The sequence below is a fragment of the Rasamsonia emersonii genome (assembly GCF_000968595.1).
Source record: "Rasamsonia emersonii CBS 393.64 chromosome Unknown ctg1118621760196, whole genome shotgun sequence".
NCBI lineage: Eukaryota > Fungi > Ascomycota > Eurotiomycetes > Eurotiales > Trichocomaceae > Rasamsonia > Rasamsonia emersonii.
This window is the reverse complement of record NW_013563149.1, coordinates 32,430-46,309: the sequence shown is the minus strand read 5'-3', so window position 1 is coordinate 46,309 and position 13,880 is coordinate 32,430. Positions and strand designations below refer to the sequence as shown.

The window sequence follows — 13,880 nt, the reverse complement described above, 5'->3', positions numbered from 1 at the left end:
GATGTCAATACTGTAAGATGTACTGTAAGATGCAGTAGTGTGCTGGAAATAGTCTAATGGGGCAGTGATTGAGAAAAAGTCCAAGTCATCTGTCCCTGTACCACCGACTGCAACTCGCACCTGTGGTTGTCAAATACTAATGCTAATATTCTAGAGCTACCGTCTAAATTTCCCACTAAGTTTCCAGATCGTACTTAGTCTGAACGAGGATTCTGTTCTTCAAGACCCAAAGAGAACATAGATACCTAACGCCCGGTTGAATGCTTCTTGCCTAATGACTTTGTGGCGTGAAGTCATTTGTGGATAGACCCTGACTGCCTGATATTATCAATAATTACTCTTGGTAATTTCTGCCGAGATCCAAATCGGTCACGAGCCTCAGGTCTCTGTCCTCTCCCTGCGCCCCAGAGATTTTAAAGAAGGGCTTTACAGCCACCTCCATGACAGCTTCGAAGAGGCGGCCAACCACGACCCGTTTGAGTTCCTCACCGGTCTGCCCAAAATCTGGGAAGGCGTTTACCTCAAGAAGCCATACAGTGCCTGCCGAGTCGACCAGGAAATCGAGCCCGAAAAGTTCGAAAGCATTTGGAATGGTCTGGAAATGCACAAGCATGCCCTGGGCAGCAGCGTTGAACACCTCGCCAGTAACCGCACATATCTGGTCGAATACCCGGTCTTTCCATCCGGCAGCCAGTCCCGGGACAGAATCGTCCAGAGTCCAATACCGTCTGACACTTCCCTCATTGGAACTGCCGCCTTCCTGAAGACAGGTATTGGTTAGATGTCTTGACAGGTCTCGCAATTCGTCAGTTTCTTCCCAGGGAGCTCGATATGGTTTCCCCGCAAAGAGGGCTAGCATCTCTCTAAAAACGTAGACTTTCAGGGAGCCCACAGCAAGTACGTAAGTACGAATATGGAACTTTCGGCCTGAAGACGATGGCAAGAGAAGGGGCGGGTCAATATATGGCTGCGCAATGAAATGTCGAAGCTGCGAGGTCACCACTCCTTGCTCATTTTTCTCCTTTAAGCTTGGACCGGAAGAGGTGTGCGGTTCATCCCCATCGTCATTCTCCAGGTCAGACTCATCAACCTCCCATTCTTCGAAGATCTCCTGGAGCTGAGATTCGCTGTTGAAGAGGCGGATCCCTTGTCCACGATCACTCATCCCCGGCTTTAGAATCCACCATTCTTTCTCGGACTCAGGCTTCGTATTGTTATTCTCCAAACTCTCACGTAGTTCATACGCCTCCATCAGCGCCTCGTCGAGAAACTCTGCATAGTCCAGCTCAAAGTCGACTGCGGGCTTGAAATGATTTCGCAGGATGCTGTCCGGGTACTTGGAGATCCAATTGGACACGGTGGTGGAGAGATAATGCTTGCGGATGAGAGCCTTGCGAATAACATATGAGTTTGCCAGGGATGTCGACGGATGCGACAGAACATGGTCGAAATCAAGCTTCTCGTACGCACGATACTGGAGCACGGGAACCGAGGGATCCGGAAGTTCAGACATCGAGGCAATCGCAGTACAGTGGACTCCTTTTAGAGACGACTGCAAGGCTTGTTCCAGAAGTGGCTGGACATATTCATCCTCGTAGTTGATGAGGTAGTAGAACTCCGGCTTATTATTTAACCTGGATGCAAAGGAAGGTATCAGAATGATCTCGGAACAGATGGAACACAGGCGAGAGACGAAAACAATAAGAGTGATATCGATATTAGTCTCTAGAGATCTATGCTGCGAAGAGTATATATGCTAAAGGGAATTTCTTCCAAGCTCGCCATTCTCATTCCACTCACAGCTTTATCTCTCCCTGAATTCCAGGTGCGTGCATGAAATTCGCCTTGAGAGGGGTAACACTGGCAGTCAAGTCAGTCTCATCTATCCATGGGAAGTCTTAAGATCGGACAATTCCCGACAAGGGCTACGGATGCATACCTTGTCATTCCTTCCTTGACAGCCCAGCCATCGTTTCCGGGAGCGCTCTCCTCCACACTCCGATATACGTCATTAAACTTGGGGGCCCATTTGAAGTGCTTGTGCTGCAGCCTTGGCTTCCTCTTGGGCGTTTCCTTCTCGGAAGAACCATTCACTGCGCCCAACTCACCTTCGCCATGTTGTCGCAGTTTCTTCTCTTGCAACGCGGGGTCTTCGCCAGACACTTCGGCGTCAACAGCTTCGAAGCAGCTACCAGAAGTCCACCGATTGTCAAGCATATGGGTATATAAGATTTTATTCTCACTAACGCCAGGCTCCAGAGGCACATTTATCGTGTACAGGTCCACACCATCGGCCCAGTTATCGTAGAGGTACTGGATCAGCCGCACCGAGTGACGGGAGGCTTCCGCGATGACAACCGGGTCATGGCTCCGAGTGCTGAAAGCGTAGGATAGCGCAATAGCCTTTTTGCCGCATACTGCAGCCTCGAGGGCAGCACCAATGGTCCCACTTGATAGCGAGAAGAGAGCTGTCGTGTTGCGTCCATAGTTCGGGCCCGAGACCACCAGGTCGACCGGTCCTCGGTCTTGAAAGTAATGATACAGTCCAATCTGCACACAGCTGGCAGGGGTGGAATCGATGAGAACCCATTCATCACCATCCTCGTCATCGTCACTGTGGCTGCCCCGTGGCAGGGGGTGGATGGTGCCGTCGTCCTTGTGTAGTGTGCCCGGGCGGAAGTAGGTTGGTTTCACAGAGGCGCCGACGATGTGCGCCTTGCCGATCCATGACCGCTGCTGGTGAGGAAGGACGACGGAGACAATATGTCCAGCGGATTGAAGGGTATGGACAAGGGAGTGGACATAGGGGGAAGACTGATTCGACGGAGGCCCGTCGTCGTTCGTAACCTATGTGCAGTGCAAGAGAGGGAGGGGAACCCAGTCAGTGAGGGGCTTGATACGGCAGGAATATCGCATGTGGCATCTCGCAGAGACAGCAATTCCATAGACAAGTTATAGACAAATCTTGCTACCTGCAATACAACTTACCAGAATGTGCATTGCAATGTGAGGTTCAATATGAGAAGCGCTCGCAAGTCTGTCAGGAAGTTGAGCGGAAGTTTTCCCCACTCCAAATCTTACAGCGCATATCAGTCGATAGAGGCGGAACGGATCCGCCTTTTATATATCAGAGCCCACAGAAAGGTGTTCCCGCTACTGACGTGCAAAAAATAAGCACTATTGGAGATTGATGCTCCCACTGGGCTAGCACCTTCGTCAATAGTTCATTGCCGCGAATTTGGTGCAAAATGGGCTTCCTTGCATTACCGGACAGGTTCCAGATCCTCTAGTTCGAAGCCCAACCCAAGAATGAGGGGCAGCGATTGAACGACGACAGGCCAGTACCAGCAGAACAACCAATTGGAGAGAGCTAGGGAATCGGGAAAAAAAAATAGGAAAAAAGGTTCAATTATGTATACAATTCAGAGTGCCCAAAAGAGTTGTCTTTGTACAGTACAGTACATTGAACTAGTAATCGGGTATCTCGCATCGTGAAAACGCACAGTTGCTCTGCGCTATTGGTAGGGCTGAAACTAGAATTCGTCACTTAATCTTCCTGGGCATCATGACTACGGTCGTCAAATAAACGACTCCTGCGGCGCTGGACACCGGTACTCCCACTGTCCAGGCCGGTACCGATGCCCGAATCAAAATTGCCGGCAGCTCCCATAGCTTCCACCTGCTCGGCTTCATCATCGGCTTCCCCTGCGAGAGGAGAAATGGCAGATGATCCCTCGATTTCCTCCTGCTTAATTATGCCCTCGTCTTCACTTTTCGCGCGTCCTGGATATCCCTGTGGCATCTGCCGTGGAACAGTTGGGAGGATGCGCTGGTTATCAGACAAGTCTCCAGAGAAGGGATCGGCTGATTCTTCCTCGGACTCGCCATGGCCATCATCTTCACCGGAATCCTCCCTCTTTATGGGCTGTTCACTCTGGCTGTTGTTGGGGCTAAGATACGAAGACAACAACAGCCAGGCGACACTAGTGGACACCATTGATACCCCCCAAAACATGGACGTGAATACGATGAATGACAGTATCCTCCAGTTGTACATAATCCATCTGGTCACCCATTAGTGAAACACCTTTGAAAGCAGAGTAAACCAGAAACACGAACCGTAGCCCTGTAAAATTTGCCTTGAACTTCACAATGGCACTGTATACTTGCATCTGTTCTCTGCTTTGAATCTCGAGTCTCAAGCTACCGGGCAAGTTGCGCCAGCCTCTGGCAAACTCGACCGATTCCATCATATTTACTTCCAAAGTTTCTGCCTCTCGCTGCCAACCAAGTAGGTAAAGCGGCATGCGAGAAACCTTATAGGCTGTATCCACAATCGGAGATGCATAAGTCAATATCGCAGGCCGTCGGGAATGCGCTATCAGGCTCGTGGACGTGTTGGTTCCGGTAATGATAGAACTTGACGGGCGGGAAAACAAAGACAAGTCGAGCATGAAGTTGCCAGCGGCAAGGTTGGAAGGTGTGCGAGGCAGCTGCAACGTTACGCTCACGTCGTAGGGCTGATGGGAGGCCAACTCTGAACCCAGAGAAGCAGTTCCCCAGGGGTTTCCATCACTGCCAAATGGTGGAATTAGCATCGCGCTTTGTTCCTCAGTCCGTCTTACACGCAATGCCAGTGTTCTCGCTACCAGTCACATACCCGAATTGTAAGTGCACAACGCGCTCGAGTCCAACCTGCGGTACGAAATTGAAGTAAAAAATCCAGTACGCAACTGTGGCAACACTAAACAGCAATATAGATGTTCCGACAAAGAGTAATGTTCCTAGGTACGCCTTTTGTGCTTTCGTCGAGATTAAGGCGCGGAGCGGTGCAGTGAAGGCATCCTGCAGTGCTTGCGGTCAGTTGAAACGTGAATAACGGGAGTGGGGCCTCACTACCACCTCTGTTGAGATCGGAGAGACATCATAGTCTAAGTCGTCTGTAGAATCTTCTTTCTGATCCATTCTGGATTCCCTTCTCTCTGTCAGCAACCACGCAGATTGCTGTCGGAGAGCGCGTTCGGGAAGCTCGTGACACGCGCTCGGAAGGTTGTGATGTCACTTCCAGCTGGGCATACACTAAGCCTGTTAGGGCGACTACGTCGAAGCCAATCTGACTGGAGTATACGTAGACATGGTATCAACTAATCAACCCTCAGACACGCATAAATTTCATTTCGTTACTATACATTCAATACAGAAACATGACACCTATGCACTTTTACAATTTTTTTTTGCTGCGCCCCCCCATAACCCAGTTGACGTAGAAACTCCCAAGAAATATAGGACAGAAAGCATGAAAGACTGCACGTCGCCTCAGGCCGTTCATATCACCTCGCAACATGCTTGTTCCTTCCCTGCTGTAGAACCGTCCTCAAGATGACAATGAGGCAAAAAAGATAATAATAATGGATCTGAAACACCACACGAGAAAAACGCCAGATATGAACTGGAAGGAAATCGTCGTCAGGTCATCACCTACGAAAGAGCCCTGGGGCTTTGTTGCTGGATATGTTGAAGAAGGGCGTCAAAGAGACGGCCAATCTGCGAGTCGTTAGTATCTTTGCTTCAAAAAGGAGTTCTAGAAACTCACCTCGGGTGCTGCCTGAATGAAAGGCAGGCGGAAGAACGTGTAGCTCCTATTTTGCAGAAGTTCCTGGAGGGTGATAATCAGGCCCCATGGGTGCGGACGATGAACAATAAGTCGTTCGAGAAGCACTCGGATGATCTGCTGGCGAATGTCCGAATCTTGCTGCTCAGAGTAATCAACCCCGAACAGTTGAAGGATGGCAAAGCTGAAATAATAAGTATGACTATTAGGGTATCGCAGTTGATTCGCCATAGCGCTCAGCAGATAGTAACGCCCCTCTGGACGGAGGGCTTTTGCCAGTCTCCCGAGCAAGGCAGTGTGTGGAGAATCTTCGAAAGCAGCTCGAGTGCTACCTTTGGCGGCAGCCGCGGAGACAGCCTGTTGGCCGATGTACAGAACGAGCGCGTTCACGAGAACAACATCAACATTTATCGGCGTTAAGAAGAGACCGGTGTCTTTACTGCTCGGGTTGTAGATGGCCTCGCATATTGTTTGGATAGCTGCCTCGCTTGCCGTGTTGCTCTGCAATGCCGTATCGACGGCGTTTTTGATATTCGCCTTCTGAAGAGGGGCCACAATGTCTCCAGCAATTTTCGGCGCCTCACGCATCTCCTCGAGCCGCTCAACCTTGAGGCCTTCCCTGAAAGGGTCTGGCAGCTTGTGGAAAGATGAAGGATAAGCGCTGAGGACAAGATTCCTTAGCTGGGCACAATGCGCAGGAATGACGTTGCAGAATTGGAAATGGTTCTCTGCCACAAATTCCGGGAAGTCGTGGTGCAAGATCAGCAGAATCCGGAGAACTCCCTTATAGAGATCCTTGGCAACGTATGAGACAGTTCCCGGCTTCAACTGTTCTCCAATATACGAGAGCATAGCTTGCATGATCTCGCAATAAAGACCCCAACCCTGGACTGTGGTCAGCGACGTACATTATTTCTCAACAGAAGTCCTAAACTTACCGCTTCATTAGGCATATTGAGCATGCCGGACATGAACACCCGGTGAGACACCAGTGACAACCATCCGTACACGAAACCGGGAATGTATTTGGGCTGGAGTGACAGGAACTTGTTGGCGAAAGCAAACATCATGTCCTGGTGCTGATCACTCTGTTGGAGCCCGGACAGGGCGTACTCGCAGAGGATGCTTGAGAACAGCCTGAAGAAGACTCGTTGATTGAAGGCCTCTCCCCTCATGACATGATGGTGGTTCAGGACTAGCACCAGCAGCGAGAGGATAGAATTCAGATACGCGGATTTGCTGACCTTGACCGCACCAGTGCTCTCGCCTTGGAATTTGACCAGCAAGACAACCAGTTTTGCAAGCGCATCTATATATAGGAAGGCTTCGTCCAGACTGCCGTTAGGATTCTGAGACTCATGTTCAAACATTGCGACGGAAATGTCAATGCTGAGTCTGAAGAACAGAGCTGAATCTTCCTGGTTGTTCATCACCTGCCGCTGGTGCATATCTTTGAGGAAAGTATAGTAAGTGCGGTCGGTTGCACCTGGAAACTTGTAAACTCCAATCCACTCGCTGAATATGTACTCCATCTGATCACGCTTGGACCTTGCTTTGTCACTAAGGAGCGGGTTAACAACCTCTGGAACGCCAGATTCACGCAGCTTGCGAACGATATCGGCCGCGACCGACAGGCTTGGATCTTCAACGAGCCACTGGTTCATGGCCTCGAGACTGCCGGAGAAATCAGATCTCAGCGCAGACGGTTCGTCGTTGAATAGGACACGGTCCAAGAGGTTGGCAAGAAGGTCCAGCGCACTCGTGTTCTTTTGGAGTATCAACTTAGTCAGAATCATATCGACGCGACGAAGATCCAGCAAGCCCGCATCGATGAGGGCAACAGTGACCGGAACATTGAACATGTGCTCGTCATCGACCTCGGAGAGAATTGCCCAAGTGTATCTCGCCACTATTGATGACATATCGCAAATCTTCGCCAATAGATGAACGAGGATTTCGATTTCCAGAGAGCGTTCCGTTTGAGAGTAGAGGCTCGTGCATATTTTGAGGCATGTCAACCTTGCCAAGTCTTCGCCATTCGGAGAGGAGAGGATAGTTCGCAGGATCTGGTTATAGTCTTGCAGTACAGCACTGTCCCGGCCAAGGTCTTTGATGTGTTCCTCAGGGGCGCTTCGAGCGTCTCGCTGAAGCGCGGACACAAGACTCTCAACCTTTTCTCTGGGACTCTGCTCGAGGAAGCCGTTCAACTGCGGCTGCGCGTTGACAGCAGAGGCCTGCTGCAAACGAGCATCTTGTTGATGTTGGGGAGTCTGGTGCGGAACAGCGGGCTGCTCTGCGGGAGTCGAGAGGTTCGGAATTGCCGGGTAGGATTCTTGAAGCACATCAGGCAGCTGCCTACCAGAGTCAGTTGAAACATTTTGAACATGACTCGACCCTGGACCCCTTGTTTGCCGAGCAAACTCCTCATATATCGCAAGTTGTTCTTTATTCAATCCGCCAGGAACCTGTCGATACGGCTCGGGAATAAACAGGCCCCATCGATTCATAGACGGATCAATGAACGGTTCGTTTGGACGGGTTGCTCGGTGGCGACGGCGGGCTTCGAGTTGAGGCTCGATGACCTTCTCTATTTCGGGGATAGACCTCTCTTCGGCGGCCTTCTCAACAATCCCACAAGCAGCGTCAAGGTTATCATTAACACACATTAGAATCAACCCCTCCGGCATCGGTTGATCAGAGTATTCTTGTTGAATCATCCGGATGTAGTTTGTCATACTCATTTTCAGGGGCTCTTTGCAAGTCACCAGAGCCAAGCTGCCGGCGAGCTGTCGGACCATTGTGCGGGCAGCGTGACGCACTTTCTCTTCGTCAGGTTCCATCGCAAAATCTTTTGAAACCAGCTGAGCCGTTGAGATCGAAGCAATGGTGATTGAACGTTCCACAACCGGGGTTATTATCTCTGCAATGGCGCGTTCAACAGCAGTATGAACGATTTGTCGGAGAATATTCGGATCAATCATACTGCTCGCAGAAGATGGGAAGACGAGGATTTTATCCAGGCTTGGAAGTGTTGACATGATCGCAGCAGGAGATAACCTCTCAGTGCGCATGCCCTGGTTGATGCTCGCCAGGGACATGTCTTCAAACCCTTCCAAACCTTCAGGAACATTTGCTGTGATCCCATCTTCGCCACCTTGCTGGGAACGATCTCGAATAATAGATGAAGGTTCAATAGTCTTGTGGTCGAGCTCAAGGTCCTTGCAGAGGACTTCTATCTCGAATTTGAGATTCAATTTCAACTCGGCAAAATGATAAAGCTCGATTAGCACGGCCAAGATGTCCATTAACCAGGGATTTGGCGGTTTGAAGACGGTCGACTTGGCGGCCTGCAGCAACACTTTGCATGTGAACGGGATCACTACCATGAGACGCTGGCTATCGTATCCTTCGATGAGAAGTTCCTTGAAATAGATGTTCTTATGCTTGATGGGCTTGTCTTTCGCGATTGTCAAGGATCCGAGCCAAGCCCCAAGATTTTTGAGGTGACTGCGCTCAGTAGACGAGTTCATAGTCGACTCAGCGTTCAACAGCCGGATCGCACTAACATACGTTTCTCGGAGAACCTCTGCCCATAGCATCTTGTCGCCGAGAAGCTCCAAGAGATCGAGGTAGAGTTGCTGAAAGTTCGGCTGCAGTTTGGCCCGTTCTTCAACGAGATAAGAAGCGAACCATTGATGATGCTCATCCCGAAGCACCTCTTTCAAATCTCGCAACTTCTCTTCAATGTTCTGTTCTGATACGTTATTCAAGACAAAAAGGATCTTGTCTTGGATTTCCTCGGACGGGTCTTGGTAAATATCGGGACGCAGTGGAGGATCAACATGTAATGAGCGGAACACGCGAGAAGCGGATTCATCTACGTTGCCGTTTGTCATAGCCTGTCCTTCTGAAGTCCCGTTCAATCTCGCTGTCTCCGTCTCACCTGCTGCCTGGTGGCCCTGTTCTCTCATGACTTCCTCGGCCTTCTGGGATATGGTTGTGCCTTGAAGAGTCGGTATTTGTAGGAGAAGGTGACAGAACCCGGGCCATTCTGGAAGGCGACTCAGAAGTTGCTCGATCGCTTCCACACCAAACTTATACATAGGGTCATGCGGCTCGTGATCTCGCACCGCTTCCAAGATCATGCCCAGGCCAACCTTGAGCGGAATACCGTCGATTAACCTGAAATTGATTATGCCACCAAACATGACCGCTGTTTTGGTCAGGGCCTCTAACGGGTACTCGTGATAGCAATGGTATTCATCAATAAGGCCGTGAACCATGCAAGTAAACAGGTCTTGTTCGGCGGGATCACGAGATGTCTTGTATCGTCTCATCAACTCCAGGATTTCACGCAAAGAGAGCTCCTCATGGTACATCTTGCCGAATAGTTCCTGCATTTGCTTGTCGATCGCCTCAGGTATGGCGTTTCCGTTCTCGCCGTTGGCATCGATGATGTCGTCAAATCCCTCGCCGTAATTAATGAGTCGAGGATAGGTTTGAACGCAAATGCGCTGAACGGAAGTGAGAGTTTCACGGTCGCTGACATACTCTTCCAAGAGTGACAGCAGAGTATAGACCGTCTTCACCGCTAGGCAAACCATCTGCGGAGCAGCCTGTTCTTTCCTTTGCACGTGGAGTTCATCTTCGGCTTTGATCCTCAGGAATTTCGACAGTAGATTGCCCATATCCATTGGGGCCTTTTGAGCAGCATTTCGAACCCATTGCTCAAGATCGAAGTTTTCTTTACGATGGGCCAAGGAAGCGAGATCCAACGCGAGGCCATTGGTATAGCTCAAGAGGTACTCCAGCCATTCCTTCTCGACAGCATGTTCATAGATTGCTGCAGTGGTGGTCGGGTCTTGAGTGAACACGGTAAAGAGCTGTTCCGCGAGCCATTGACGATCCTTTTTCCAAACCCCGTAAAGGGCGAGCTCGTGGCCTTCCTCTTGTTTCAAAATGAAGACAACAAGGGTGCGAAGGACAAAGCTTTGTTGAACGGGGGTCCAAGGCGGCGGGAGCGACAGACTCGAAATCAGAAAGACCGGAAGATCATGTTGGACGACGGTTTTTATCAGCAGCTGGCTGTCTGTTGATGCCCAGGAAGCTTGCGAATACAGAGCAAGATCAAAGATCGCTTTCATAGCGTCCAGAGACCGCAGTGGCGACTTCTTCGCTAGTTCGGCCTGCATGCGCACTGCTTCTGGGCCATCATCAAACAGATCGGCGGCGAACGTTGCCCTAAAGTTAGGGATTTGTGATGGATCGACTCGTGAAGAAATGAAGGCTGCTAAGAATGAGAGCTGAGTGTCCCGATGCTCCCAGTTACCGCCCCATAGTTTCTGGACGTCTAAGCTGGAGTCTTCAGCTGCCACACCAAGGAGCGCTGTGTACAGTATGCTAAACTGTTCTGGAGTTATCCTCAGCTCTTCGCGATCAAAGGTTCGGAAAAGCAGAGACCAGTTGATCGGCTTGTCTCCATAGTGTGCCCGGACAGCTTTGAGGAACACTTCAAGAGAGTATTGTCGCGAATACTGCGACGATGCCATAAAGAGGAGAGCATTTCCAATATGTTCCTCGCTCCAGCTTTCTGGCCCAGCCGAGTTCATGACTTCGTTCACAGCCTCCTGAGTCGCAGTGGCCTTTGGCCCCTTCAGATGAAGTTGTCGCACAAGGACCAGACGAGGGTTGTTGAAGTTGAACATCTGCAACGCAGAGGCGATCTCCGAAGGAAGGTCAACTCCTAACTTCTGATACCGCATCCTGGCCGAATAGAATAATCCTTCTTTCACCTCATCGTTGAAGTTGCGCGGTGGATATAGGATGAAGCGTTCGATCGTCAGGCCTAAGAAAGAAGCGCTAAAGTCCTTGTTTGATTCGGTCGGATTCGCAAGACTCTGCAGGAATGGGGTAACGCTGTTTGTCAAGATTGCGTCCGCTGGGAAGAGTTAGCAAAGGTGCCAACAGGCTCAAGAAGTTTGCGAGCTCCATCGACAGATGCTCACCTTTCGCACGCAAATCGGATTTATTGGCAGTTTTGAATGCGAGAGCCAGAGAGACTTTGATCAAGGGGTCGAGCTTGAAGTGGTCAAGAAAGGTGGAAAGATCAAAGTCACGAAAGATGTCACCCTCCGAAGTATCGATAGTCTCCGCAATCTTTTGCGCCTGATCTAGGTCTTGAGAGACTTTTTGCATCTCTTGAACGAGAAGAGGATAATTCCCCGCATTTTCCACGACCTTGTTCATGCCGGGAAAAATTTGAGGAGCGTTGCCGGTGAGAAGGCGGCGGAAATACTTTGAGAACACTTCCATTCCGTTGGATTCAACAAGCTAAAGGTCAAAGACCATGGGTCAGTAATACTGTTTTTCACAAATTGGCTTATTTTACTTTTTTTGGAGGGGAAAAAATTACCTTCTGAATCTGTGCGGCCTTTGTCTCCCACTTCTCTTTCCCTTCCTTATCCGAAATAGAATCGAGTAAGAGAAAGACTTGTGCAATGGAAATTTTTGCCAGTGATGACTGGTTTGCGTTGCCTGAACCCGACGTCGCTGATCCCGGTTTGTCAGAAGAGAAACCGGTCGGAGAGTTTATCGTTGTACCAGATGACAGTGGAGAGAAGGCGACCCCTCTAGAGGAACCCGGCCCACCACCTCCTCCCCCACTGCCTCCTCCTCCCGCGACGGAGCCCGCTGTGGAAGCCAGGTGAGAACCCGAGGACGGAGTATGGGCCCTGGACTTGGGAGATGAGAGAGACTGTCCGGGCTGCGACGGCTGTTGCGAGCCAGGTTGCTGGAACGAGCTAAAAGGCGACGGCGTGGAAGCCGGCGACGGGGGCTTGCGGCCACCTGAGAGGCGGCTGGAGGAAGTCAGAACGGCGGAGAAAGTCGAGGTCAGAGGAGATGATGTCGAGATGCCCGGACCGGGACTGCTCGACTGGGGCGGCCTGCGGGAAGGCGCTGCGGCAGTCGACGAAGATGAAAGGTTGCTGGTCGCGAGCGGAGTCAACCCACGACGTAGACCCGACTGGGGAGCAGGAGAACCCCAGACTGACTGTTGAGATCTTGAAGACCTCGAGGAAGAAGACTTCTCAGTGCCAGAAGCAATCGATGATTGGGCGGAAGGGGGAGGGGGAGGGAATGTCATCTAGGAGACGCGATCATTTGATCCACCGTTGTTCGACAGAGTTTGATCGATGATGAACGATGGCCGATCCAGCAGATCTGAGGAGAAGGAAACTCAAATTTAGGATCAGCACGATTCTGCGTGGGAAGCGAAAGGGGATGGAGCGGATGGTGGATGAGGTGAATGAATTTTGATGAGCTGGATGAAGTTCTTCAAGGGAACTGGTGAAGAGGTGAGAAGATGGGTTGGTTGGCCAGGTGGAGTGTCGTCCACGCTAGCCCGAATGGGCTTGAAGCTCTTGCGGCTCGTCTTCGCGAATGCTGGTGCGCCACACCTGCGCCACAACGCGTCTCTCTACACGACTTTGAAGATCTCAGGTGATGCTGCTGATGCTTGTCTGCATAGAGCTAATAGATTCAGAAGTAAAAGTCTCTGACTGCTTTGCTCAGGTGATGCACGCTGTTCTACGCTCATAGACAACATATCGTGGACAACAAATTGCGGTTGGCGATGTGGCGCTAACATCAGTCACGTGCCATGTATTGGTGCCCAGTGACTGACTACTTCTACGAACAAGACTTCACAATGGAGCAGACTCATGCATCGGGTAAGGATGGGAACTCTCAGCACCTTATATAAAGTAGAGAGAGATCAGTGAACATAGGAAGATTCCATCATTCTCTCTTGTCCGCGGTCTAGTAGACGATAGTAAGGGAATACAATCTAGTAGAATGAGGGGAGTAACTGTTCTCAGAAGTCCCTCTGTATATGCAGAGCCTTGATAGATTGCCATATTCACAGTACTCCGTACTGTCCTAGGAATGCTGCACAAATCAAAAAAGCCTGCTAGAGCCATCGACATTGGGACTCGCGCGTCGATGACGGACGCTAAATATATCACGTCTGGCCCGAAATCGTAGCGAGTATGGACACAAGGTTAAGTAGCTGGCCTTGAGTAGCCAATAGCCAATTAATTACGTACTCTACATTGATGACAGGGAGTTAGTAGTTGTTCTGAAACCACTTTCAGAGTCCCCAAGTCAAAGGGGCCTTTCGGCATGGCGGGGTCGAGACGAAGCCCAAGGAGTGGGCTTCGGCGGAGAGCGGTCTGATTGGTTGCCTTAGGAAGGCCCTCCAACAGCGCGA

General features: G+C 50.6%; 2 protein-coding genes across 2 annotated transcripts; both read right to left on the bottom strand.

Moving 5' to 3' along the window:
- Positions 1-334: 334 nt before the first annotated feature.
- T310_4915 (Acid phosphatase) lies at positions 335-3,000 on the bottom strand (the record flags this gene model as incomplete). Its single annotated transcript, XM_013472214.1, has 4 exons — positions 335-1,733; positions 1,801-1,860; positions 1,940-2,847; positions 2,989-3,000. The coding sequence occupies 4 exons, from the start codon at positions 2,998-3,000 to the stop codon at positions 335-337; spliced, it is 2,379 nt and encodes a 792-aa protein (XP_013327668.1).
- A 547-nt stretch (positions 3,001-3,547) lies between these two features.
- T310_4914 (Ccr4-Not transcription complex subunit) lies at positions 3,548-12,755 on the bottom strand (the record flags this gene model as incomplete). Its single annotated transcript, XM_013472213.1, has 9 exons — positions 3,548-4,064; positions 4,120-4,575; positions 4,661-4,744; positions 5,079-5,117; positions 5,483-5,544; positions 5,594-6,439; positions 6,520-11,549; positions 11,617-11,941; positions 12,024-12,755. The coding sequence occupies 9 exons, from the start codon at positions 12,753-12,755 to the stop codon at positions 3,548-3,550; spliced, it is 8,091 nt and encodes a 2,696-aa protein (XP_013327667.1).
- Positions 12,756-13,880: the final 1,125 nt, after the last annotated feature.